We start from the raw sequence: 27,562 nt of genomic DNA, 5'->3' as shown, positions 1-27,562 counted from the left end.
AGCTGCACAGACCTACAGACTAGGACGACGTGGTGGTTGTGTTTCTGATCAGCTGCCTTCCTGTGAGGCCCCGACATCATACAGGTAAGAGGCGCAGTCAACGCAGGCGGCCAGGGAGATGCCAGAGCTGAACTTAGAGCCGTCGGCAGAACTAAGTTACTCCGTGTCATCGCCATCGCGATCCACAGACCGCGTGAGATCCCCCCAGACACTGCACGAAGAGCTGTGCCTCTCGCTGAGCAAAGACAGGCGATCGCGATGGAGGAGAGAGCCCGGGCCACAAGGAGGGCGGAGAACCGTGGCAGAGAAAGTCCAACTCTGCCTGCGCCAGCGGCGGGGACCCGCGGAGCCGCGAGTCCGGGAGAGGAAGGAGGGGGCGGGGGCGATCCTCCCCCAGGAGAACTTGCAAGCCTAGGCCTCCACCGCCTGGGAACCTGTCCAGATGCTCCGGCAGACCCAGTCCGCCCGGGCCGGCAGGCTCCTGGGAGCAGAGTGGACCAGGCCTCCGAGAGTCGCTCCTGACTCACCGAGCCTCAGGCCAGCCGCCGGCCGGACCGCTCGGTCTTCGCTTCCGCTACTGGGCTATGATGGCAGCTTTCCAGACCCACATGCCATACATCAGCCGCAGATCCCTGCTGGTACAGGCCCGCGCCTCCCCTCGCCCCTCGCCCCTGGCCCACGCCGAGCCCGGCCCTTCGTCGCCCCAGTCCCAGCCCCCTCCTCACCCACCCGTGCCAGGCGCCCTGCCTGAGGGCGGCCCCACCCCCCACGGCCGGCCACCGCCGGGCCCGGGCACCTGCAGCGCTCCCCGCCCCACCCCCATTCCCCACCGCCTCGCCCTTCCCCCGCTCCTCGGGCAGAGGGAGGGGGCGACTCACCGCAGTCGGTGCACAGGATCTTGCCCACCTCCTTCTTGAGGTTCTTGCCGTTGGTGTCGAGGGGGGCGAAGGCTGTCTTAAACACTAGGGGCTGTTCCGTGGGCTCCAGGAAAAAGATGTAGCGCTGGTTCCTTTCCAGCGGCGCGCAGGAGCCCACGCTGATCACCTGCTCGCGCTGCAGCCCCCCGCTCCGGAGCGGCCACTTGTCCAGCACCTTCACCAGCGCCACCCGACCCGAGGCGGGCGGCTCGCGGGTGCTGTTGGAGCCGGAGCCGCCCGCCGGGGCCAGCCCCTGTACCTTGCCCTCCACCACCACGGGTGCCTTGTACGCCTGGTCCTGCACCGACTTGAGGCTGGGCGAGTAGCAGGCGAGCGACACACCGAAGAGCAGCATGGAGAAGCCGGGGGCCGGGTCGCGCCTCATGCCGCCGGCGGCTGCGGCTCGCGAGCGGGCGGCGGCTCGCGGGGCTGCGGGGCTGCGGGGCTGCGGCTGTGGCTGCGGCCGCGGCTCTGGGGGCGCAGCGGGACGGGAGATGCTGCTGCTGCTGCTGCTGCTGCTGCTGCTGCTGCTGCCGCTCTCGCTGCTGCCGCTTCTGCTGCTCCTGTCGCTGCTGCTGCTGTTGCTGCTGCTGCTTCTGCTGCTGCTGTCGCTGTAGCTGCTGCACCGAGCCTTCTCCAGTGGCGGCGGCGGCAGCGCTGAGCAGCAAACCTGCCGCATCTGGCCAGGCCATTTGGGGGGCTCCGCCACTCAGCCGCCGCCGCCTTGGGAGGGGAATCAGAGCCCGCTGGAAAACCGGAAACAGCGTAACGTTAGCGCCTCGTAGCCCTCCCGCGGCAGCCCGGGGAGGTGGCCCGGCTGGGGCAGGGGGCAGGCGGCAAGCGGGCCGCGATGCGCAGCGCGGCGCAGCGCAGCGCTCCCACCCTGCGCGCCAGGACCTGGAGGAGGATGCGGAGGACGGGACGCCCGCCCACTTGCTCTCTCGCGCCCCCTCTACCCCCAGAGCGAGCGGGGAGCGCGGCTTCTGCAGGGGAAGCTTGGGACTGCACTGCTCTAGTGCCCGCCTTCAGCCCGCAGGGGCGCGGGAGGAATCGTGCCACCCTTTGCTCTTGGGATTTTTCAACATGACAGCGGGGGTGGTGCGTGAGGAGAGGGCGGTGAAGCGATCTCGGCTTCGGGCCCCATCCCGTGGACGTGGGAGTGGGACACAGGGCGTGCCCCCGCCTTCGACCATGGGTGGCAGGAGCCAAGCAGGTTGCTGAGGCCAGGGTGGCAGGTCAGCCGCCCCCACCCCCACCCCCGCTCCCGGTTCTCCCTTCCCCACGAGGAGTCTAGGAGCCTGCCCCAGCAAGCCCATGTGCTCGGCCCTGCCACCGCCAGGCTAGTGCTGGGGAAGGTGGGGGAAGGAGCCCAGCCTTGTGGCTTTGGAAAGGGCTAGAGCTCCAAAGCAGCCTTGTCTCAGCACTGAGGACACTTCGCCAGAGGTGGCAGTGGGGACAGTCATAGGCTCCCGGGAGACTCCAGGCTTCCGCCAGTAGTCCAGGCTGCCGCTCTCCATCCTCATCCTCTACTGGCTTCTTGGGAGCCAGTTGAGAGCCAGGACCTGCAGGGCCAGAGGCCGCTCCCTGGAAATGGTTGCTTTTTAAAAATCTGAGGCTTCCAAGAGGCAAAGAAGAGTAAGCTCCCCTGGAACCAGCATCTGATTTCAAACTAGACCAAACCAAAAGTGGAAACTAAAGAGGGGAAAAAAAACAAAAAAAAGTCCATCATCCATTCTCCAATCAATAAAGGGCCAGAGGGTTTTCAAAACCCAGGTTTTAGCCTTGAAGAATGCCCAGCTAAGCAGCACCACCAGGGTCTTGGGGAGTTTTCCCCCTGACTGGACCTTGCAGGAAACTGGCCCATGGCTGACCAAGGCTAAGAGGCAGTTTAAGCTCAGCATAGCTGAGGCCAAAGCATCATTTCTTTTCTCCCACCCTGCTTCAAATTCCCTGTGGTTGGTAATGACGCCGTTTTCTGCTTGGCCACCCAGAGCACTCCAATAAGTCCTTTAGCCTAATCTCTTACTCTCCCTCAGCCAATCACCACCAAGTCCTTTGAAAAACCTCCAGTTTCTCTACTTCCTCTCCAACTCTGTGAAAAATTCCTGAACTCCAAATCCTCATTGACTCACCTGGCTGACTGCACAACCTCTTCATGGGTCTCATCACCCACCCCCAGTCCTGCCAAGGCTAGAGTGATCTTCCTAAAAATAAAGTCTAAAAATGATTTGTCCATGCTGCTGCTCTCAGCAGTAAAGTTCAAGATCTTCAACAAGGGTCTGCGTGGGCTCCATCTGCGTAGCCAGCTCCACATCCTGAGAACCAGCCTCTGTCCTCGTGATGCTCAGCCCGTGGTGCTGTCTCTCGGCATCTTCTGTACCTGCTGTCTCCAGTGTCCAGGGAGCCTCGCCTCCACCTTGTCCACCTGGAAACCTATTCTTTCCCCACAGCCCAGCTCAACATGATAGCCTTCTCCACTCCTTTGCGCCTATATCTGCTCCCACACTCCACACACATGGGCCGGAATGGAGCCCCTTCTCTGTTGCCACATGCTTCATGCATGTCACTATTACCACCAACGGCTACTGTACTTCAAACAGATGTTGGCAGGTCTGCCTGCCCATCATCTCTATGTCAAAGATTGTGTCCCTGGTAGTCTTTGGATCCCTATCATTGGATGCCTGGCACAGAATAAGGATCAGCAAAGTTTCAGTGAAGGAGGAAAGAAAGATAAGGACAAAAACTCAGCACTGCCAAAGGAATCAAGCCAACCTTGATGACCCCTTCAAGGACCCCCTCATTGCCACAGCCCACAGACCTCCACACATCACAAAGCAGCGCTGTTGGGAAGATGGATAACCACACCTTCTCATTCTTCCATGGAGGAAAAATTCCAGAGAGGAAAAGGCGCTTCCTCCAGGTATCACACAGCCCAGACTACACTCCGCCTTCTGTTTCTGAGAGCAGGGGAGTGGTGAAGGGCTTGCGCCCAGTTGAGTCTTCAGCCAAGTTAGCAGCTTGGAATGACTCTGCTTTGCTCTCTAGCCCTTAGTTTCCTGATCAATAAAATGGAGAGGATAATAGGGTCTACCTCGTGAAGCTGGTTTATACACATTAACATCCTTTAATGGTCCTTCTGTGCCACACACCAAGCACTGTACTGGGCATATTTCCCTCCTCTCAAAACATCTGCTCCTGTTGGGGAGTCGACAGTAGGCAGATATACAAATGGGTAACTCACTGCTCTTTATGATGAATGTCCCAAAGGAAATAAAGAGGATGAAATGATACAGGATAATGGAAAGGGAAGAGGGCAGGTCAACTTGGGTAAAGGAAGGCTTCTCCGGGGAGATAACTTTTTTTTTTTTTTTTTTTTTTTGGACAGGCAGAGTTAGATAGTGAAAGAGAGAGACAGAGAGAAAGGTCTTCCTTCTGTTGGTTCACTCCCCAAATAGCCGCTATGGCCGGCGCTGTGCCAATCCGAAGCCAGGAGCCAGGTGCTTCCTCCTGGTCTCCCATGCGGGTGCAGGGCCCAAGCACTTGGGCCATCCTCCACTGCACTCCCAGGCCACAACAGAGAGCTGGACTGGAAGAGGAGCAACCGGGACAGAATCCGGTGCCCTAACCGCGACTAGAACCTGGGGTGCCGGCGCCGCAGGCGGAGGATTAGCCTAGTGAGCTGCGGTGCCGGCTGGGGAGATAACATTTAAACTGAAACTGGAAAGATGAGAAGGATGTGGACTATATGAGATGATATGTGCAGCTTTCTTTTTGTTTTAAAAACAGATTTATTCATTTACTTATTTGAAAGAGTTACACAGAGAGAAAAGGAGAGGCAGAGAGATGCAGACAGAGAGAGAGGTCTTCCATCCGCTGGTTCACTCCTCAGTTGGCTGAAATGGCCAGAGCTGCACTGATCTGAAGCCAGGAGCCAGGAGGCTTATCTGGATCTCCCACACAGGTTCAGGGACCCAGGGACTTGAGCCATCTTCCACTGCTTTCCCAGGCCACCAGCAGGGAGCTGGATCAGAAGTAGAGCAGCCAGGACTCGAACCAATGCCCATATGGGATGCTGGCACTGCAGGCGGAAGCTTTATCTACTGCTCCACAGCACAGGCTCCATGCAGCTTTCTTAGAATAATGCCTGCCTGGTGCACAGTACAAGCCAAAATTAATGTTGAATATTATTGATATTTTCTTATGCCAGCAGTTTCCAGTCTAAGATCTGAGAATCCCTAAGTGGTATGTAGTTATTGTGCACTAGGATTTTCTGTGTATTAAAACATGCAAGCAATTTTTCAATAGTAGACACCATGGTGAATAAAAACATACATTTTGTCTCTGTCTTTTTTCAACACCTCTATTTTAGAGAAAACAAAAGCAGGCAGTTAAGCTGCAGGTTGGGACATCTACGCCCCATATTGGAGTGCCTGGGTTTGAGTCCAGGCTCCGCTGCTAATTTCGAGTTCCTGCTAGTGCGGATCCTGGGACTCAGACTGAACTCTCAGCTTTGGCCTCCAACACAATCCTTGCAGGTGTATTTGCTTCTAAAGTAAATAGATCAATATTTTTTTTAAAAATTTTATGAGTAAAAACAAAGGATGATAAGACACTGTTAAGTGAAAGTGGCAAGGTGAAGTAGAATGGTAAGATATGCTGCCACATTGTGTTTTTCAAAAAGGATAGGTGTGGGCATTTAGCTTGGTGATTAAGATGCCTCCAACCCTACATTGGCACATGGGCTCCCTCCCTGCCTCCCACTCCTAATTCCAGCTTCCTGCTAATGCAGACCCTTGGAGGTGGCAGTGATGGCTCAGCAATTGGGTTCCTACCATCCACATGGGAGACCTGGGTAGAGTTGCAGGCTCCCAGCTTGGGGGAGGGGACGTTGTAGGCATTTAAGTTGAACCAAGGAATGGGAGTCCTCCCTCTCTCCCTCTCTTTGCCTCTCAAATTAAAAAAAAAAAATGATGAGTAATATGTAAATATTTAGAGTACATGGTACCTTTGAAAGGTCACAACAGAAATTGAAGTACTAGTTGGTTTTGGGCAAGGGCAACGTGTGATGAAGAATGGGGATGCAAGAAGCCTTTCATGCATATCTCTTTGTACCTTGTGAATTTTGTATCAAGTGCATGTACTACATACTCCGAAAAATTTAACAGAAGACATTCTGAGTTTTTACTCTTATTAAATGTTTATCATGTATTTTCACAATCAAAGGCTACTTAAAGGAGAACTATTATTATATCAGACCCCATGAAAGAGCTTTTATTTCAAATTGAGATTCTCATGCTAAAAAGAGTTGAGTTTTTTTTCTCTCACTATAATTGCATCCTGTTCAGAGAGCCTTGGAACATAGGGGAAAGTTTTGAGATTTCGATAGCTGACTAGAATTACTGCAGCTGTAGAAGGTAGGGACCTGGGCAGAGATTTTTCTTTTTAAGATTTATTTATTGGGGGCCAGCACTGTAGCATAGTGGGTAAAGGTGCCACCTGCAGTGCCGGCATCCCATATGAGTGCCGGTTCAAGTCCCAGCTGCTCCATTTCCAATCCAGCTCTCTGCTATGGCCTGGGAAAGCAGTAGAAGATGGCCCAAGTCCTTGGGTCACTGCACCCATGTGGCAGACCCAGAGGAAGCTCCTGGTTCTTGGCTCCCAGCTTCTGATCTGCCTAGCTCCAGCAGCTCCGGCCATTGCAGCCAACTGGGGAGTGAACCAGTGGAAAGAAAATCTCTCTCTCTGCCTCTCCTCTCTCTCTCTGTAACTGACTTTCAAATAAATAAATAAATAAATAATTTATTGAATTATTAAATTATTTATTTATTTGAAAGGCAGAGAAAGAGAGAGAGCTCTTTCTTGTGCTGATTCACTCCCCAAATGGCTTCAATGACTAAGCTGGGTCAAGCTGAAGTGAGGAGCTTGGAATTCCATCCAGGTCTCCAGTGTAGGCAGTAGGGGCCCAACTATTTGGGCCATCTTCTACTCCTTTCACAGGAGCATTAGCTGGAAGCTGAACTGGAAGCAGAGCAACAGGAACTCCAACCAGTGCTCATATGGGATGGCCAGGATCACAGAGGGATGCTTGACCTATTGTACCACAGTGTCGGCCCCAGCAGAGACTTCCGAAGTTCCCTATCCAGATTTCCTCAAGGTGTGATATAAATGAGGATAAGCCTCCGTAATTAGCCTCAGCCACTTATTATACAAAAGCAGGATATTAGTTTTCCTAGGATAGTATGATTATATCCTGGCTTTTTCCTTGAGTTGGAAGTGAATTAATATGCCTGTCTTAGAAAACAAGACTTCAGGTTCTGAATCTGCTAACTCTGCATCATGATTCAATAATTGATACTAAATATAATAATAGCTACCACTTATTAATGATTCCTTTGTGTCAAGGGCTTCAGGTTTATTATTTCCATGCCTCAACATTGCATTTTATCAATGGAAAAGACTTGTGGAATCTTAAGAACTTGCCCAAATGACAGGCAGCACTGGGACAGTAATTCAGGCCTGCCCACTTCCAATGTACTCGCCTCCCAGGCTCTCTGGGTGAGCAGCATCCTCTCAACTTGACTGCCACCATCCATCATGTCCCAGCCACCTAATATCTCCAAGCCACTTCCCTAGATATCACACTACTTGAAATTATAACACTGGAGAGCAATTGACGGAAACATCATTTTACACAAAGATGAGGAAAATTGAGAACACTGGGAGAATTTAAGTGGTTTGTCCCAAGATCACAAAGCAAAGGGTTGCTTTCTTGGCCAAGATTGATCATAAACTCAAGCTCACACTTTTGAACAGAATCTCACAGAGAAGTGGAAGCCAGGTCTGCTCACTGCACCGTGGATCAACCTGAGGGTGTGAAGAAACTGGTTCATGGTAGCAGTGGGCTGTGTCACTACGTGATCATCACTAAGAACAAAAACAGAAGTAGACAGCATGGTATAGACATTCAGGATTCAAGATAGAACACCCACATGAAAGGCTGCTTCTCTCAGATCCCTCCCACACCACATGGGCTTCTTCCAGCTTCAGCCAGTTTAGCAGGCCAGAAAGAGCCGCCTAGCCAGGTTAGTGACTTACTCTGTCCAGGAGAACTGGCTGGTCAAAGAGATAACGGTGGCCTTTATCTGGTCACTGAGTCTCCCATGGTAAGCCAAACACTCTGCTGGACAGTCTCACTTTCTAAATAAAGCATTTTGTAAACTTCTTTTTTTTTTTTTTCTCCTTTTGAGATCTGTTTTCTAAATTTGGCTTCCAGAGTCACTTTCAGGTTCCGGGTGGTTAATTTCTTTTCCTCCAAGGATCTTCAAACAAGGGACTAAATAGAAAACAGATACTGAGAATCAGAATTTTAGCCCCAGCTGGACTTGAGCATTACTGTGGACCCACATCCTTCTTTGCAGGCAAGGCACAAGCCCATGGAGATCATTGGGTTTTCCTAGGGTCACACAGCCCCAGCAGTGGCAGGGAGACCCTGGAAACCCTGACTCCTTGCCTAGTGCTCTTTGGTCTACTGTCCCAAATCCTGGCTTTTCTACTCCTGGCATTTGAGCAGGGGCAAGTCATCTTGATTTTCTAAGTCTAGTTTTCTCCCCCAGTAAACTGGGACGATGACCACTTAGGAGTCTGGGGAGGACTAAGTGAGATAATTCAGGCAAAATGGTCAAGAGCAAGTGGCTAAGAAGCAGGGCTAGGGGGTCAAACTGCCTACATTCGAATTCCAGCTCTGCCACTTGCTCAGCTGACATCTTGGCCTAGTTACTTTTCTTCTCCATCTCATTTTCCTCAACCATAAGTGATAATAGTTCGCACTTTGCTAAAACTGTTGTGAGTCCTAAATAATTTAACCAATTTTGAATAATGCTTAGCACGTTAGCCATGATGAGTGTGATGATAATAACCACTTTTCTTATCTTGAGAAACCATATTTTGCCCTAAATTCAGCGATTTGAAAGCATTCATTTTCATGTGTTTTGGACATATGCTAAAATTATCAAGATTAGAGGTTGATTTTCTGCTTTATTTAAAAAGAAATCTCATCATTGGCAGTCCCAGCTCCCAATTGAGAGAGGTCATGATTCCATAATTTATAGCCTAGGGCTGCGTTTGGAGTCCAGGGGCTTCTACTCCCCGGTGTGCTGAAAAGGGCAGCAGCCCCTCAGTCTGTGTTGCTCCATCTGGGATACTAATACTTACTCTTTGTGGAGTGCTTTGAGACCTTTGCATGAAAATTGCTATGTGAGCACAAATTATTATCTCTTTTCCAGATATCACTTTTAGATCAAAATCCAGAAGCTCCCTGAAACAGACCACAGCAGAAGTCCAGGCTGGACACTATGGAGCTGTCCTGGGCTATCCCAAGCACGTGATACTCTCATGTGTGACACCATCGACACTTTCCTTTCTCATGTCTTGGCATATCTGATTTGGATTGGGGAAGACAAGATGTCCTCAAGATGGATGTTTGCTGTTTGACTTTCAAAGCTTCTCCCTCCCCTCTGTTTTCCTGGTTTGTGTATTTAGAATCCTCTCCTGAGGTCAACAGGAACTCTGAGATTGATTCAATTCTGGGGGCGTGAAGCAGGACAAGAAGAAGTTATTCTCTTATTCCCAAATCCTCAGGCACACATACCTCTGCATGTCCAGTTCAACCATGCTTCTACCTCTTCCCTTTCAGTTTGTGTGCATTCTTTTTCTTTCGATTCCTCAGAACTTTCAATATCAAGATAAGTAATTTTAAGACTCACTTTACAAACTGAGTTTTCTTTATAATTCATGCATTTGTTTAATCACTCTACCAAAAACCATTTGAGGAAAACCTACTGTGCAGCACTGACCCAGAGGCTACAAAAAAAAAAAGTCATGATTCCTGCTAGAGCTAAAATCTGGGCAAAAGAAGTTGGCTGCGTTGTTACCTGTTGAGCTTGTACCTGCTTTGGATTTCTCCCAACACAACACACATACACACACACACACACCACCCCGCGCCCTTGTCCTTTAATGTCACCCCTCAGCCCTGGCTTCAGAGTCTCCATGTCCCGCTGCTGTCTGCACTCTCCCAATTCTAGGAACAGAAACAACATGCTCTGTAAGTGCTGGCTGCTCAGTATTTGCTGATGTGATGTGATGTGATGAACTCATCCACACTAAGAGGTGAGCACCTGGTAGGGCCTAATGCATGCCTCCTTCAGTTGTGCCGTAGTTTCTAAGGCAGTCAAAGTTTCATCCCAAAATGAACTTACTCATTTCAAAAATATTTGTATTTGTTTTTTAAAATCCATTTGACTAGTATTTTTTTGAAAATCCATTTGACTAGTATTTTTTTGAAACTCCTCATTTGACAACAATTCCAGTGCCTATTCTGGATCAAGCTTTCTATCCAATGCTGAGAAAGCAGGGCAAGTAAGACACGCCAGGTCCCTGCCCTGGGAGAGTTTATATGCTTAAAGGGAAACACGCTAAAGAGGAAACAACCAAAAACATCTCTATGAGAGAAACTGAAGACAGAGAAAGAGAGAATGGCTGAGAACGAGTGGACTGAAATGACTAGTACAGGACGCTCCTTGCGAGGATGATCTTTCTAGAGAGATAGCGTTTGAACTGAGACCTGAAGAATAAAGCGGAGTCTGCCACACAAAACTCCAGGAGTGGAGCATCTGAAATAGAGGGCACTATAGCACACAAAGGACCTGAGATGATCATAAGCTCAGCATGATCAAAGTATAGCAGAGTGCAGTGGGATTAGAGATTGATAACCCGAGGAGGAAGCAAGGCATGGGACGAGGTTAGGGCAGTAAGTAGTGCTCAGACTCATACTGGGCCTTGCAAGCTATGGTAGCTTTGAATTCTATTCTAAGGCAGCTGAAAACCACTCGGAGGCTTAAACAGATGAGTGGCATAATCTGATTTATATTCGGAAAAGATCACTCTGAGACATGGAACAGAGACTAATGGTACAAGAGTGGAATCAAAGAGAAGAGTTAGGAAGTTGCTGCTGCACAGGAGGTGAGAGAGGACAGTGACAGACTTGGGTAGTGGCACTGGAGATGAAGAAAAATTGATGGAATTCAAGATAAATAACTTGAAGGTGGAACAAACTAAATGGCTTTCTGGAGGATTAGATGAAGTGGCTGAGGAAAATGGAGTAATCAAGGATGACTCGAGTCTCTGGCTTCAACAACTGGACAGATGATGGAACCACTGATTGAGATGGAAAGCTCAGCAAATAACACAATACAGCTGGAGGAAGTAGAAAATTCCATTTCTGACATACTAACACTGAGTTGCCGAGAAGACATGCAAGTGGAAATTCAAGTGACAGTTGAGTACCTAAGTCAGGATTTCCAAGGAGAGGTCGGAGTTCCAGGTCTAAATTCCATAGTCAATTGATACATAGTATTCAGAGCTACCTAACCAGGCAAGATGATGAAAAGAATCTGGCAGGGAAGAGAGCCTAGAATAGCACTAATAAAAATATGTGTGACCCACACTTGTGAGCTACAGGTGTCACTTTACTTTTTCTAGTAGCCACACTAAAAAAGTAAAAAGAAGCAAAGGAAATTAATTTTAATTAGCCCCAGCATGCACTCATGTAATTATTAATATAGTAGCATGTTATAATGTAAATTTTGTTTACTTTTTTTTTTCATTTTAAGCCTTTGAAATCTAGAGTATATTTCATGCTTACAACATATCTCCTTTCACATCAGCCACATTTCAATAGTACCCACATGTGAATGGTAGGTGCAGCTCTAGAACTCAGCCCAGGATAACCCATTATTTGTAAGGTGCAGAGGAGGGAGGAGTCAGGGCAGGAGACTAGGAATGACATCAAAGAAACCAGGAGAAGAGAGTATTTTGTAAAGGGCTGGGCAACTACTCCCAATGCTTCCAAGGGGCTGAGTTAGAAGAGAAGGAGCAACAGAGTTTGGGAACATGGAGCTCTCTGATGGCCTTGACAAAACTGCTTCAGCAGAGTGACAGCTCCTGGCAGGAAGCCAGAATGGAGCCCATGAAAGGAAAGGAAGTGGTGACTGCCAGTAGAAACAACTTTTCCAGCAGGTTTTGCTGCGCAGAGTGCCTGAGGAATGAAGCATGAAGTTGGGGGGCTGTGAGTCGGGGGCTGGTGCTTCCTGGAGCAGGAGACCCTGGAGCAGCTCGAGCGGTCATGGTGCTGTTCCGGTAAGAAGGAAGAATGGGGACCACTGAAGAATGGAAGCCCTCAGAAAAGGGGGGGGTGGGCACAAGAGCACAGAGAGGATGGGGCCTGGACAGGAAAACTGACGTTTCCATTACAGGATGGAAGATAGAGTATGGATATAGTATCAGAGAATGAATACAGATTGGTTTATAGAGCTGAGTAACAGGAATCCTAACCCAGGGCTGAGCCACAAGGGGGAAAACAAGAAACAATGGAGGAATGTTAGCTGGAAAGGACAAAAACCAGCTTGCCTGCAGACAGGGTGAGTGGTGGGAAACTATTTGCACTTTTTTCTTTGAAAAAAATCTATTTGGTTAATATAAGAGGAGACAAGTGTTTTTCAGGATCTGAAATGTTGGCAGCAATTCTCCAAAGTACTCCTTTCTCTGGATCAAGTCACCTAGGAAACCAGCGGAGTGACCCTGAGGTTGCTGGATGATTGGCATCTCAGGACAAAGCAAATGAAGAGTCCTGAGGTCATCTCACTCAGCTGCAGAAAAGCCTGCTGCCTGAACTCTGCTCATACAACAGCGGGCACATGAATGTCACCCTCGGGGGCCCTCCCCCCTGAGTAATGCTGGAAACAGTGATAAAATCTCATCCTCTCACCCATGGGTGCATCTACCTGAGGCCTATTGAATTTTCTAACAATTTGGCAGTCTAGGCCCCTTCCAAGCCTTTCAGAAATGTGATGACCTTGAGAGGGGAAATACAGCAGGCAGGGTCTCAGACGAGAAGGAGTATTCCACTCAAGACAGCTTATGGAAAATAGTGCAATAAAGTGCCAAGTTACAAAGACATGGGAAGAGTTTTAAGGGAAGTGACAGGTAGGCAGAGGCACCAGGGACTGGCAAGAGCGGTGAAACCTTGGCTTCCTGAAACATGCAGGGCAAGCAGAAGTGTCACTGACCCCAGCGAGTACTGGAGCTACATGGGGACTGCCACTGTGAGAACACGGCATCACAGGAGAGAAGGAGCAAGGGGAAGAATCACCCCCATCTCTCTCTTCTTCCTACCCCTTGCCAAGCTCCTGTTGAACTCACTGGGAGCCAGAGGGTGCGAGAACCGGTGATGGATCCCATGGAGGGCAGTGTGGCTGCTTCCAGAGAAGGACAGAGAAGGGCAGAGACAGAATGCATGGAGTGGGAGGGAGGCAAACAACACAACTAGTGCTGAAAGATAAGATAGATTCACATGAAACTGATTACATGCAAATGTCCACTCTGCACTATCTGTGGAGCCCAAGTGAGTGATAGGGAGGAGACGAGGGGAGGGGGAAGTGAAATATGTGAGCTCATTCGCATTCACCTGGCGGCTGCGCTGTTCTTTTCTACCAGGTGAGAGACTTGGAGAAGGGAAAGATGAAGTACTTTCTGTTTTATTAAGGAAAAAAATTTTTATTTGCCCTATTAATAGAAGGTAAAAAAAAATGCTAGATGCAAAAATATTAGTTTGACTTTTTGAGAGAAAGACTCCTAGGATCCTAGGACCCTAGGATCCTCAGTGCTCCTTCCCCACCTTCCTCAACCCGCAAGTCTGGAAAGAGACCTAAACCACCAGGAGACGCTGGCTTACAGAAGCTGAAGTGTAGACAAAAACCTGCTGCAGACACTGGCAGTCACTAAGCCTTCACCAACACATGGACACAATCAAACAGAGCAGTGCAGTACGGTGGTCAAGAAGGTTCACTCTGAAGTCGGATTGTTCATCTTGAAATACTTGCTCCACTACTCCTTAGCTATATGACCTTGGTAAATTACCCGCTCATCCTCCAAATCATCTGTAAAATCGGGTTCTAATAGTACTTATTTCACAGTTGTATCTTTCAAAGATTACAGAAGATACTTCATGTAATATATAGATAGTGATCTAGTAAAGGCTTAAAGAGAGTCTTTATTAATAAAGCCAATTTCCTGGAGCAGGAATTTAGTGTGGCAGTCAAGACTTGAGATGCCCCCATCCCATATATCAGTGATTGGGTTCCAGTCCTGGCTCTGCTTCCATCCAGTTCAGCTTCCTGGTGATGTACACCCGAGGAGGCACTGGATTATGGCCCAAGCACTTGGCTTCCTGCCACCCACATGGGAAACCTGGATTGAGTTTCTGCTTCCCCACTTCGGCCTGGCCCAGCCTCAGCCTTTGCAGGCATTTGGGGACTGAATCACTGAATGGGAAACCACTCGCCCCATCATCTTTCCAATAAGCAAAATACATTTTTTTTTGACAGGCAGAGTTAGACAGCGAGAGAGAGAGAGAGAGAGAGAGAGAGAGAGAGAGAAAGGTCTTCCTTTTTCCGTTGGTTCACCCCCCAAGTGGCTGCTACAGCCGGCGTGCTGCACCAATCTGAAGCCAGGAGCCAGGTGCTTCCTCCTGGTCTCCCATGAGAGTGCAAGGCCCAAGCACCTGGGCCATCCTCCACTGCACTCCCGGGCCACAGCAGAGAGCTGGACTGGAAGAGGAGCAGCCGGGACAGAATCTGGCGCCCCAACCAGGACTAGAACCTGGGGTGCTGGCGCTGCAGGCTGAGGATTAGCCTAGTGAGCTGCGGCGCCGGCTTCAAAATACATTTTAAAAACATTTTCTAAGCCAATTTTTTTTATTCTGAATTATTATGCAACCAACTCTATTTCTCTTTAATAATCTGGACTTAATTTCCTCCCTGTGTTTTTAGGTTCTTTTCTAGAATCAATTTCTCTCTTTCTAACACACACACACACACACACACAAATAGTAGAGTTCTCATATATGTCAAAGTTATATGGATTCTCTAACTCACCTATTTTTTTTTAAAGATTTATTTTGTTTATTTGAAAGACAGAGTTACAGAGAGGCAGAAACAGAGAGAGAGGTCTTCCATCTGCTGGTTCATTCCCAAGATGGCCACAACAGTCAGAACTGTGATGATCTGAAGCCAGGAGCCAGGAGCTTCTTCCAGGTCTCCCACGTGGATGCAGGGGCCCAAGGACTTGGGCCATCTTCTACTGCTATCCCAGGCCATAGCAGAGAGCTGAATGGGAAGAGCAGTGGCCAGGACTGGAACTGGTGCCCATATGGGATGCCAGCACTTCAGGCCGGGGCTTTAACCCGTGCGCCACAGCGCCGGCCCCTTACTCCCCTATTTATTTGTGTTTTTAATGATGTTGTACTATGTCCCAGATGCTGTACTAGGTGCTGGGCTCCTTGAGGACTATGTGACCCAGTGAGGGACACAAACATCAATTATTACAAATAAGAACAATGTGTTAGGACAACCCATTAGTGTAGTGCAATATTGCAACTCAGATTTTTCAGCTTTTAGAGAAAATGAGGTGAGCAAGTTTCTGAGCTCCAAGGGAAACACTGGACTTGACTGTCCAATACGGTAGCCACTGACCGACCACACATGACTCTTCACATTTTAGTTGTAAGCAACTGAAACTAACTCTAAACTATAAAGTTTAACACTTTGGGGCACCAGCTTTGTGGTGCAGTGGATTAAGCTGCCGCCTGCAAAGCCAGTCTCCTTTATCAGCATAGATTTGAGTCCCAGCCGTTCTCCACTTCCGATCAAGCTCCCTGCTAATGTGCCTGAAGATGGCACAAGTCTTTGGGTTCCTGCACCCAGGTGGAAAACCCAGATGGTGTTCTAGGCTACTGGCTTGAGCCTGGCCCAGCCCTGACTACTGTAGCCACTTGAGTAATGAACCAGCAGATGGAAGATCTCTCTCTGTCACTCTGCCCTTCAAATAAATAAATAAATCTTAAAAAAAAAAAAAGATACAGTTTAACACTATGTTGCTAGTCGGCATCAGGCATACTTCAAGTGCTCAGTCATCATGTGTGCCTAGTGACTACTGTATTGAACAGTGAAAATGCAGGTTCCCACCAGTGTAGAAAGTTTTATTGGATAGCCCTGCATGGGAGCCTCAGATATGAAAGAAATTCCCATGGTCTTAAAAGGCATGGTTGTGGGAAAAAAAAATAGGGAAATGCTGTAAAATATAGAAACCATGGCAAGGGTAAAATTTTACAAGTTGGAACCATAATTTCTAGTATTAGAAGGGTACAAGGAAGATAAAAGTTTTGACTCTCATGAGGACTGATTCCCTTTGCAATTCTTGCTGACCAAAAATTCATTTTTCTAGTGGAATCTTTATTCAATTTTAAGTATTTTTAAGTTTGTAATTATTGATAAAAGTCTAGGGAAAACAGAATCTACTGTACAATGAATGGTAGTGCTCACATTCCAACTTTTCTAAAATGGAAAACTACCAGGAAGCATGTATGGTCCCAGCAGCTTTCCCCAGAGGTCTCATTTTTGGTAGGGGCTCCGGGATCTCTCCATTGGTTCTTTTATGTTTCTGATTCCACCATTTCTTACTGATTTTTCCAGGTCTTCTGTTCCTCGTTCTCTTGGGAACGCAAAGCTTTTGAGTGCAATTTCACATCGACAGTGCTTCCTTGCATGGAGTCAGAAGCAAGCGCCCCCCCATTTCGGCTGTGTGCAATCATTCTCTCAGTACTGCTGCTCTTTTTTTCTTATACTTGACAGTGAATCAGAAAATTGCTATAACTAGAATAGGGAGAAAGTGGGACTTTGAAATTCTGCATCCAGGATAAATTGGCCGTGTGTACAGAAAAATGAGAAGTTTCTTGTTGACAGGTGGCAGTTCTCTACCTGGAAAAAGAAATTCACATCACAAAAGGGAAAATGAAGCTTGCTTATTTTCTAGGTCAGTTGTTCAGAATTCATCTCAGAACAGATTTAATTAAGAGGACAAGATAGGAATATATCTTTCTGATTATAGATGGAAAGGGTAGATAAATTTGAAAATGTGGCCCCCAAAGCTGAAGCCAACCTCCTGCTGAATCCTCTCCCAACCATCAAGCTGGCCAGCATGTAAGATGTCCTTCTCCCCTGAGACTGTGAGGTGAGAAAGCCCAACCACTTATGTGGAAAGGCTGCATGGAGGAAAACCAAGGCTGCTGGCCAACAGCCCATCTGAACTTCCAGCTAGCAGCCAGCACCGACTGCCAACCAGGAGGCTGGGACTATTTTGGACATTTCATCCTTCTCAGCACCCAGTCACCACCTAGTGAAGCACAAGAACCACCTGGTCCATCAATACAATAGTGAGAAATAATAAATTGTGGTTTTAAGCCACTAAGTTAGGATGTAGTTTGTTAAACAGTGACAGATACTGAAGCAATACTTTAGAGACTATTTAGGTAACCTTTGTGCATCTTATGCATAGTGGTATGTACGTATTTTGGTTTGATGGACTCAACTATGTTGTGATAGAAGAAAGTAAAAAATGAGATGGGCATTCTCTGTTTCCCATCACCAAATGTATCACTCTGGCCGGCGCCGCGGCTCACTAGGCTAATCCTCCGCCTTGCGGCGCCGGCACACTGGGTTCTAGTCCCGGTCGGGGCACCGATCCTGTCCCGGTTGCCCCTCTTCCAGGCCAGCTCTCTGCTGTGGCCAGGGAGTGCAGTGGAGGATGGCCCAAGTACTTGGGCCCTGCACCCCATGGGAGACCAGGATTAGCACCTGGCTCCTGCCATCGGATCAGCGCGGTGCGCCAGCCGCAGCGCGCCTACCGTGGCGGCCATTGGAGGGTGAACCAACGGCAAAAGGAAGACCTTTCTGTCTGTCTCTCTCTCACTGTCCACTCTGCCTGTCAAAAAAAAAAAAAAAAAGTATCACTCTTCCTGTGTGTGTACACACACCCTCCTCTCTCTCTGTCCCTGTCCTATCATCAAGCCTTTCAGTTACGTTCCAGACCCCATCCTTCTTTGCCTTTCCAAGGAATCATTCAATCATTTCTCTTCTGTTATTATATCAATTTTCCCCTCTCTGCTGACTCAGTTCCATCAGTAGGCAAACATGCCTTAATAGCATCCGTTTTAAAAAATCAACTTTTTTTTTTTTTGACAGGCAGAGTGGACAGTGAGAGAGAGAGAGAGAGAGAGAGAAAGGTCTTCCTTTTGCCGTTGGTTCACCCTCCAATGGCCGCCACGGCCGGCGCACCGCACTGATCCGAAGGCAGGAGCCAGGTGCTTCTCCTGGTCTCCCATGGGGTGCAGGGCCCAAGCACTTGGGCCATCCTCCACTGCACTCCCGGGCCACAGCAGAGAGCTGGCCTGGAAGAGGGGCAACCGGGACAGAATCCGGTGCCCCGACCGGGACTAGAACCCGGTGTGCTGGCGCCGCAAGATGGAGGATTAGCCTGTCGAGCCACGGCGCCGGCCAAAAATCAACTTTGATACAACATCCCCTGCATCCACTGTCCCGTTCCCTGCTCCCACTGTGTATCAGTCATCTGGAATTCCTGTCTTCACTTCCTGGCACACTGTCCTCTCCACCTACTCCCTCTGAGCTTCTGTCCATACCGTTTCACTTGAACTGCTCTAGTCAAGGTCATCAGTGATTTTCATCTCCCCAAATTTCACAGTAACCCCCACACTTTCCCCACCTGTCTGTAGTATTCAATGAAGTTCATCACTCCTTTCTTATTTTGGTTTCCATTGCATCCCGCAATTCTAGTTTTTATCTGGTCTCCCTTTCAAACTTCCTGTTCTGGCTATCTGCCCTCTAATCAACCTTTCTCCATCTACCCTCACTCCTTAGGTAATCTCATCCATTTTCATAGCTCTGAATGCATCTAAATATTGCTGACTCTTGGGGGCAGCACTGTAGCGTAGTGGTTAAAGCCACCGCCTGCAGTGCCAACATCCCATATGAGACCGGTTCAGGTCCCGGCTGCTCTGCTTCCAATCCAGCTCTCTGCTATGGCCTGGGAAAATAGTGGAGGATGATCCAAATTCTAGAGCCCCTGCACCCACATGGGAGACTCTTGACTTCAGATCGGTGCAGCTCCGGCCATTGCTGCCATCTGGGGAGTAAACCAGCAGATGGAAGACCTCTCTTTTTCTCTCTGCCTCTGCCTCTCTATAACTCTGCCTTTCAAATAAATAAATAAATCTTAAAAAAAAAAAAAAAAACATGCTGACTCTCAAATCTACATATCCACACCTGACCTCCTCTATGAACTCCAGAATCACATATTTTATTGCCTATCTGATATCTCCACTTGGGAGTCTTAACAGACAACTCAAACGTAACATTTTCAAAATAGAATCTTTCTTTCCATCCCCTTCTCCAAATGTATTGTCCTCATGCTGGTGAAATGTACAACCCTCCACTTAATTGCTTAAGCCAAATATCATATAAAGATCCATTCTTTCTCTAATCACCATACCTATTCCTGTTCTTGTCACAAGTCCTTCCGCTTCTTCCCGTCTCCACTGCTACTGCCTGCCACAATCACCACTTAGATAAGTCACTGTCATCTCTGTCCTCCACTCCCACAACCACATCTTAGCCACCATACATCATTTTCTACATAAAAGGCTTTAAAAATGTAGATCAGATGTTATTTCCCGATTCAAAATTTTCCAAGATTTGTCATTGCATTTAGACTAGAATCAAAATTCTTTGCCCTGACCTGTAAGGTCTTATACTACCTGGCCTCTGCCTACATTTCCAACCTTGTTTATTTGCACTTTCTTAGTAGTTTAGTCCAGTTACAGCCACACATGTCTGTTTGCTGATTCTTAAACACCAAGCTAGCATCAGGCTCCCATTCTTCACAGTTGTTATACCTAAAACACTTTGCCCTGAGAAATTTGCATAACTGGCTCCTTCCTGTCATCTCAGTATCTGTTTGAATGTCACTTCCTCAAAGAGATTTTAAATAATTACCCTCTAAGGAATAGTCCCTAATCAGTTTTGCTCATGCTACTTTTATTATAAAATTTTCATTTACTGAGAATTGCTTATTAGTTTATTTGTTTTGCTGTTTATTATCTGCTTCTCCCTATTAGAATGTAAGCTTTGTATGAAAAGAGATCGGGCTGGCGCTGTGGCTCAACAGGCTAATCCTCTGCCTTGTGGCACCGGCACACCGGGTTCTAGTCCTGGTCGGGGCGCCGGATTCTGTCCCGGTTGCCCCTCTTCCAGGCCAGTTGCTGTGGCCTGGAAGTGCAGTGGAGGATGGCCCAAGTGCTTGGGCCCTGCACCCCATGGGAGACCAGGAGAAGCACCTGGCTCCTGCCATCGGATCAGCGCGGTGCGCCGGTCGCGGCGGCCATTGGAGGGTGAACCAACGGCAAAGGAAGACCTTTCTCTCTGTCTCTCACTGTCCACTCTGCCTGTAAAAAAAGAAAAGAAAAGAAAAGAAAAGAAAAGAAAAGAAAAGAGATCGTGGGGCTGCTGTTATAGCTGAATGGGTAAAGCCACCGCCTGCAATACCAGGATCCCATATGGATGCTGGTTCATGTCTCAGTTGCTCTACTTCCAATCCAGTTCTTTGCTGATGGCCTAGGAAAGCAGCAGATGATGACCCAAGTACTTGGGCTGCTGACATCCACATGCGAGAGCTGGATGAAGCTCCTGGCTCCTGGCTACTACCTAGCCCAGTCCTGGCCATTGTGGTCATCTAGGGAGTGAACTCACAGATGTAAGATATCTATCTTGCTTGCCATCTTTTCCTCTCTCCCTCTGTAACTCTGTCTTTTTAAAAAACAAATACACAAATCAGAAGTGTGCTCACCTCTGCTCTCTTCTTTACCATTTGCCTAGAATATCTCCACCCTTTCCCTCTCAGCTTATGAGTGGCTTTAAAGTGAGTCTTTTTTTTTTTTTTTTTTTTTTTTTTTTTTTTACAATTTATTTATTTATTTGAAAGGCAGAGTTACAGGGAGAGAGAGAGAGAAAGAGGGGTCTTGCATCCACTGGTTCACTCCCCAAATGGTCGTAAAGGCCAGGGATGAACCTGGCCGAAGCCAGAAACCAGGAGCTTCTTCCAGGTCTCCCACGTGGGTGCAGGGGCCCAAGTACTTGCCATCCCCTACTACATTCCAAGGTGCATTAGCAGGGAGTTGGATAGGAAGTGAAGCAGCTAGGACACTAACTGGCTCCCATATGGAATACCAGCACTGCAGGCAGTGGCTTAAACTACTATGCCACAACGATGGCCCCAATAAATAAATAAAAAAAAAAAAAAGGAAAAAAAGAAAGAAAACAAGAAAAGAAAAGAGGAAAAAAGAAAGGAAAGGAGAAAAATCAGATTGGTTTTGTTCAATACTGTATTCCCAGAGCCCAGACGAGTGCCTGACACCTAGTGGGCACTGCAAAATGTGTGTGGAATGAATGGTGCTTAGTAAGAATCATGATACTAATATCGCTCCTTATCCTTGGGTCTATTCAAGGACTTTATATGGATAGTAACATAAGTATTTCCTGATCAACTCACATTGCTGTGTATGAATAACTTCTTACACAATGCACATGGTACTTCAGCTGTGACTCTACTAGATTACAACCTTCATAAAGGAAAGTACGACACCTTGCTAAATTTCATGTTCCAAAAGCTTCTATGGTATCTGAAACATATCACGCTCTAAAAATACTTTGGTAACTTTAAATATATCAGTCAAGTACTGAATACTTAGTTTGAGCTGAAGTAGTAGAGCTTATGTAAAAATGTACAATGAGAGAGGTCTCCCTTTATAAGATATTTGAAACCTAATTTCAGCAAGGGTAGTTGCATAAAATTAAAATAGAGGTAACAATAAGCCCTTTTATTTATAGAAACAATCCAGCAGCGTAAGGGTAATCTCTCCAGGAACAGAGAACAAAGAAAACAGTGGATGACTTTTGATAGCAACATTGTGGTGAATGAATTCTCACTTAAATTCTTTTAATTATTACTAAATATAATGAATATCATCCCTAAGAAGAATTCTAGTTTCAAGAACTCAAAGGTCTCCTGTTTCACAAGATAGAAAGGAGGCTGGAGGAATTCCTTCTCCCAGAGAGAGTCACAATAATGTAGTGCACCATCAACTCTCAGCACTTCCACCCGAATGATACCCCCACACAGCCACCCATGTGATTTATCACTACCAGGCCAAGTAAGTGAAAGAACACCGAGCACTTGACTCTACTTTCAAGAAGTTAAGAGACTGGTAGAGAAAACATAACTGTCAAATGAGAATGCAGTTCAGAGGGATAAACGCAGCAACAGACATCTGAACAAGACCCAGCTGCACTAGCAAGGGGGCTAATTAGTTTTGTCAAGAAGCATCATAAAGGAGGTGATGACAAAGTGAGATTTCTAAATGACAGGCTGGAATTCACACGGAGAATAAAAGGGGAGTGGATCAGACCAAGACAACCACAAAGTGACATTCCAAAGACAGAACAGGTGTCTGGGTAAATCACACTGTGTCTGTCCCCCTAAAATATTTTATAAGTAACTTCACCTTTGAAGAAATCGAAGCAACAAAAGTCTTGTAAAAAATACAAACAAGGGGCTGGCACCATGGTTCACTTGGTTAATCCTCTGCCTGCAGCACCGGCAACCCATCTGGGTGGCGGGTTCTAGTCTCGGTTGCTCCTCTTCCAGTCCAGCTCCCTGCTGTGCCCCAGTAGGGCAGTGGAGGATTGCCCAAGTGCTTGGGCCCCTGCACCCGCATGGGAGACCAGGAAGAAGCACCTGGATCCTGGCTTTGGATTAGTGTAGCTCCGGCTGTAGCGGCCATTAGGGGAGTGAACCAATGGAAGGAAGGCCTTTCTCTCTGTCTCTCTCTCTCTCACTGTCTACAACTCTACCTGTCAAATAAATTAAAAAAAAAAATACAAACTTTAAATTAGGTTGATAGACGTGAAAGAGATCATCCAACTAGTGTTCATGATGGATGTTAAATTCAATGAACTGTAATTGATCAAAAAGATGGGATTAAGTGTCAAAGGGATTACATAAATAAGACCAGTGTCTGCAAATAATTGATAGAATTAAAAAGTAGAGAATGATCCTACATGGGAAGCGGGATACACAGCAGACTCATAGAACAGCAAAAGCCCTGAATAGCACTCTGGCCTCAGAATCAGCCCTTAAGGCATTCAAATCTGGCTAAAAGACCCATGAGAGTTTCGCAGGCATGGAAAGCCAAGACACTGTGGCAAAAACAAACAAATAAACAAACAAACAAACCAAAACCCTAAATGAAAGATCTCTTTGAGTGAGATCCCAGAGGAAAGAGCGGACCATCAAAGAAGACTACCTTTCTCTGAAGGGAGGAGAGAACTTCCACTTTGAATATGGCCTTGTCTAAATAAGATCGGAGTTGGTGAACTCAGGAGGTTTCCATGGCCTTGGCTGCTCATGACAAGAGCCTCAGGTGATTACTGACGTCATAAATAAGAGTGTCAATTGTTAAATCAACAGCGGGAGTCACTGTGCACCTGCTCCCCATGTAGGACCTCTGCCCCTAGTGTGTTGTACTATGAGAATTAATGGTGAAACTACTATTCAAACAGTGCTCTATACTTTGTGTGTCTTTGTGGGTACAGTCTGTTGAAATCTTTACTTAGTATATACTAAGTTGATCTTCTGTATATAAAGATAATTGAAAATTAATCATGATGAAGAATGGGATGGGAGAGGGAATGGGAGATGGGATGGTTGTGGGTAGGAGGGAGATTATGGGGGAAAAGCTGCTATAATTCAAAAGTTGTACTTTGGAAATTTTATTTATTAAATAAAAGTTGAAAAGAAAAAAAAGAAAAAATTCAATGAACTGGTCAAGGATATGTAAAAATAGGTACAATATACACTCAAGAATAAATCAGAAAACATTACCTAGCAAGTATGTGTGTATTACAGGAAGGACAGACACTGCTGATTGAATTGGTAGCTTTGACGTCAAGACATTCACAAGCCTATTGAAGAGAGAATAATCACATTTATGGAAAAAGAGAAAGTTAGATGCATTCTTCACACAATACAGAATAAACTCTAAAAGGGTCAGGGTTTCGAATGCAAACAATAACAACAACAACTGTCCAGATTTTGTGTTCTAGAAGGAAACTCAGGTAAACTTGTCTTTAGCTTTATGTAGGGAATGAATTTGTAACTGTAGTGTGCAATTCGGGGACAAGAAAAACAAAAGATGGCTAGATTTGAGTGCATAAAAATAAATATGTTTTACATCATAAAACAAGTCAGAAGGCAGGTAGCAAACTGGGATATAATATTCACAACGTGCATCACAGAAAAACAGCTAATATTTCAAATTTACTTCCTTTTTTTAAAAAGATTTATTTATTTACTTGAAAGGCAGCATTGCAGAGGCAGAGAGAAAGAGGTCTTCCATCTGTTGGTTCACTCCCCTAAGTGGCCACAACAGCCAGAGCTGGGCCGATCCAGAGCCAGGAGCCGGGAGCCAGGAGCCAGGAACTTCTTCCAAGTCTCCCATGCAGGTGTAGGGGCCCAAGGACTTGGGCCATCTTCTACCGTTTTTCCAGGCCATAGCAGAGAGCAGGATCAGAAATGGAGTAGCAGGGATTCAAACTGGTGCCCATTGGAATGTTGGCTCTGGAGGTGGCGGCTTTAGCCACTATACCACAGCACCGGCCCCCTCAAATTTACTTCTTTAAAAAGTGCTTTACAATGTACACAAAAATGACCAAAAATCCTTTAGAGAAATAAACAATATACATGAATATATAATCTACAAAGAGATTTATATATAGTTTTTAAGCACACAAGAAGATGTTCAACCTCATCCATAATAAAAGAAATGAAAATTATTCAAATCATGTAAAGATACATTTCTCATTGATTAACAAAACAATCAAAAGACTGATACAACAGAATGAAAATGTATGTCCCTTCGAAATTCATATGCTGAAATCCTAACCACAAGGTTAATGGTGCTGGGAGGTCTCTATGAACAGATACGGAAGGATTTCCAGGAGCCAGTAGATTAAAAAAGAAAAGTTCAAAAGGGCATATATGATATGTTACCTTTTGTGTAAGAAATAAGGGAGGATGAGAAAATATACATTATCATTACCAAAAGAAATACAAGGAGAAACCAGAAAGCAATCACATGCATTTTGCACAAGGGACACAGAGGGGAGCAACCTTCCTCCGAGTGTCACTTGTCACACAGCTTTGACTTTTGAAAGCATATTAATATCTCACACAATCAAAAATAGATCAAATCAATGAGAATGAGAAGGGAGAGGGGAAGAAACCTAAAACCAAAAGCTAATTGAGGCCGGCGCCGCGGCTCACTAGGCTAATCCTCCGCCTTGCGGCGCCGGCACACCGGGTTCTAGTCCCAGTCGGGGCACCGATCCTGTCCCGGTTGCCCCTCTTCCAGGCCAGCTCTCTGCTGTGGCTAGGGAGTGCAGTGGAGGATGGCCCAAGTGCTTGGGTCCTGCACCCCATGGGAGACCAGGAGAAGCACCTGGCTCCTGCCATCGGATCAGCGCGGTGCGCTGGCTGCAGCGTGCCAACCGCGGCGGCCATTGGAGGGTGAACCAACGGCAAAAGGAAGACCTTTCTCTCTGTCTCTCTCTCTCACTGTCCACTCTGCCTGTCAAAAAAAAAAAAAAAAGCTAATTGAGGCTGGCGCCGCAGCTCAATAGGTTAATCCTTTGCCTGTGGCGCTGGCACACTGGGTTCTAGTCCCGGTCGGGGCGCCGGATTCTGTCCCGGTTGCCCCTCTTCCAGGCCAACTCTCTGCTGTGGCCCGGGAAGGCAGTGGAGGATGGTCCAAGTCCTTGGGCCCTGCACCCCATGGGAGACCAGGAGAAGCACCTGGCTCCTGCCTTCGGATCAGCGTGGTGTGCCGGCCGCGGTGGCCATTGGAGGGTGAACCAACAGTAAAGGAAGCCCTTTCTCTCTGTCTCTCTCTCTCTCACTGACCACTCTGCCTGTCAAAAAAAAAAAAAAGCTAATTGAAATAAGCATTCATAATTTATTTTTTTATTTATTCCAAATAAACACCGTGATGACATGGTACAGGAAAAAGACTCCAAAGAAAGAAATAATGCAAGGAAGTTGGGAACTCAGTGGCTCTTAGCATTCTAGAGGTGGGCAGAGAATGGCACAAACAAGCCTTGAACTGGTTTTCACAGGGTTGTTCATTTTGCAGAGGGTGGTGCACCAGCCATCTCTGAAATCATGGTCATTCCACGGTCTCTGCAGGAATTGGTTCTGGGATCCTGTGGATACGGAAATCTGGGATGCTCAAGTCCATGAAATGAAATAGCTTAATGCTTGTCTATAACCTGCACATCCCCTCCTGTGTCCTTTATATAGTCTATAGAATAGAATGCAAATGCAATGTGCATAGTTATTATGCTGTATTGTTTAGGGAAAAATAGCAATAAAAATAATTTCTATGTGCTTATTACAGATGTCATTTTTTTCCTAAATATTTCTGGACCGTAGTTGGTTGAATCCATGGATGTAGAACCTATGGCTACGAAGGGTCCCTCTGTATTTCAGGTGCCCTACAGACAATAGGAAACAAGGAAACGCATCACTGCTATTGACAAAGCTGCTCTCCTGCAGAAAGAAGAATGTGTGAGTGTGGACTGGGGAGAGTCAGAGAAGAGCCCTGCAGAGAAGGACTGGAATTGGAGAAACTGCCATGGACTCTCTCTCTAAAATACAAGTACGCATGTGTGCACACATTGTGTGTGTGTGTGTGTGTGTGTATGTTCATGCCTTCACGTTCTAGCCTTTTCAGTGCCAAGGTCCAGTACATTGCTAGAAGTCAGTAACAATGCATTTGCCTTGCTCCCAGATCTTGGTTTCTAACCTTCCTTTCCTCATAGAAAGGAACCTGGGCTCCTTCAAGAAATAGCTGATTTGAGAGTTGGAGTCTAGAACATCTTGTTGTGCCATAAAGTGCCAAGAAATTATGGTAGTATATTGCAAAGATTGGGGCCCACTTTGAGCGACTCCTACTGGTCAAATCTGAGACCATTTGAGCACTAAGTTAACTAAATATAGTAATGAATTATAGATGAAAGGAAAAAAAATAGCAGTGAGTTCATATCAATGATAGCTAGCTGGGGGGCCGGCACTGTGGCTTAGAGGGTCAAGCCACTGCCTGCAGTGCCAGCATCCCATATGGGGGCAGGTTCGAGTTCTAGCTGCTCCACTTCCAATCCAGCTCTCGGCTATGGCATGAGAAAGCAGATGGCCCGAGTCCTTGGGCCCCTGCACCCACATGGGAGACCCAGAAGGAGCTTCTGGCTCCGGACTTCAGATCAGTGCAGCTCCAGCTGTTGCGGCCAGATGGGAAGTGAACCAGCAGATGGAAGACCTCTTTCTCTCTTTCTCTCTGCCTCTCTTTCTCTCTCTGTGTAACTCCGACTTTCAAATAAACAAATAAATAAACCTTTTTAAAAAAAATGATAGCTAGCTTGTTAGATAATAAGCAGGGGGTGGGTATTGGTCTCAGCTTGGGGGTGCAGAGGCCAACTGATCCATTAAGCACAGTGTTTGAGGCCCAAGCTGCTTTTTTTTTTTTAATAAGGGAGGCACTTTTTTTAGATTTTATTTATTTGAGAGATTGA

At 46.9% G+C, this 27,562-nt stretch overlaps 1 protein-coding gene across 5 annotated transcripts in view; it reads right to left on the bottom strand.

Moving 5' to 3' along the window:
• NRG2 (neuregulin 2) overlaps positions 1 to 27,562 on the bottom strand; it is a 265,355-nt gene that overhangs the window by 177,557 nt on the left and 60,236 nt on the right. For all 5 annotated transcript variants that reach the window (XM_062189034.1, XM_062189030.1, XM_062189032.1 and 2 more), the window contains one exon: positions 879 to 1,663. In XM_062189034.1, coding sequence (XP_062045018.1) covers positions 879 to 1,596 — 718 coding nt within the window. In that variant the 5' untranslated portion in view covers positions 1,597 to 1,663. The remainder of the gene's footprint in view (positions 1 to 878; positions 1,664 to 27,562) is intronic.

The sequence above is a fragment of the Lepus europaeus genome, chromosome 4 (genome assembly GCF_033115175.1).
Source record: "Lepus europaeus isolate LE1 chromosome 4, mLepTim1.pri, whole genome shotgun sequence".
Taxonomy (NCBI): Eukaryota; Metazoa; Chordata; class Mammalia; order Lagomorpha; family Leporidae; genus Lepus; species Lepus europaeus.
Note: the sequence above shows the minus strand (reverse complement) of the source record. Positions and strands in the feature narration are given on the sequence as shown.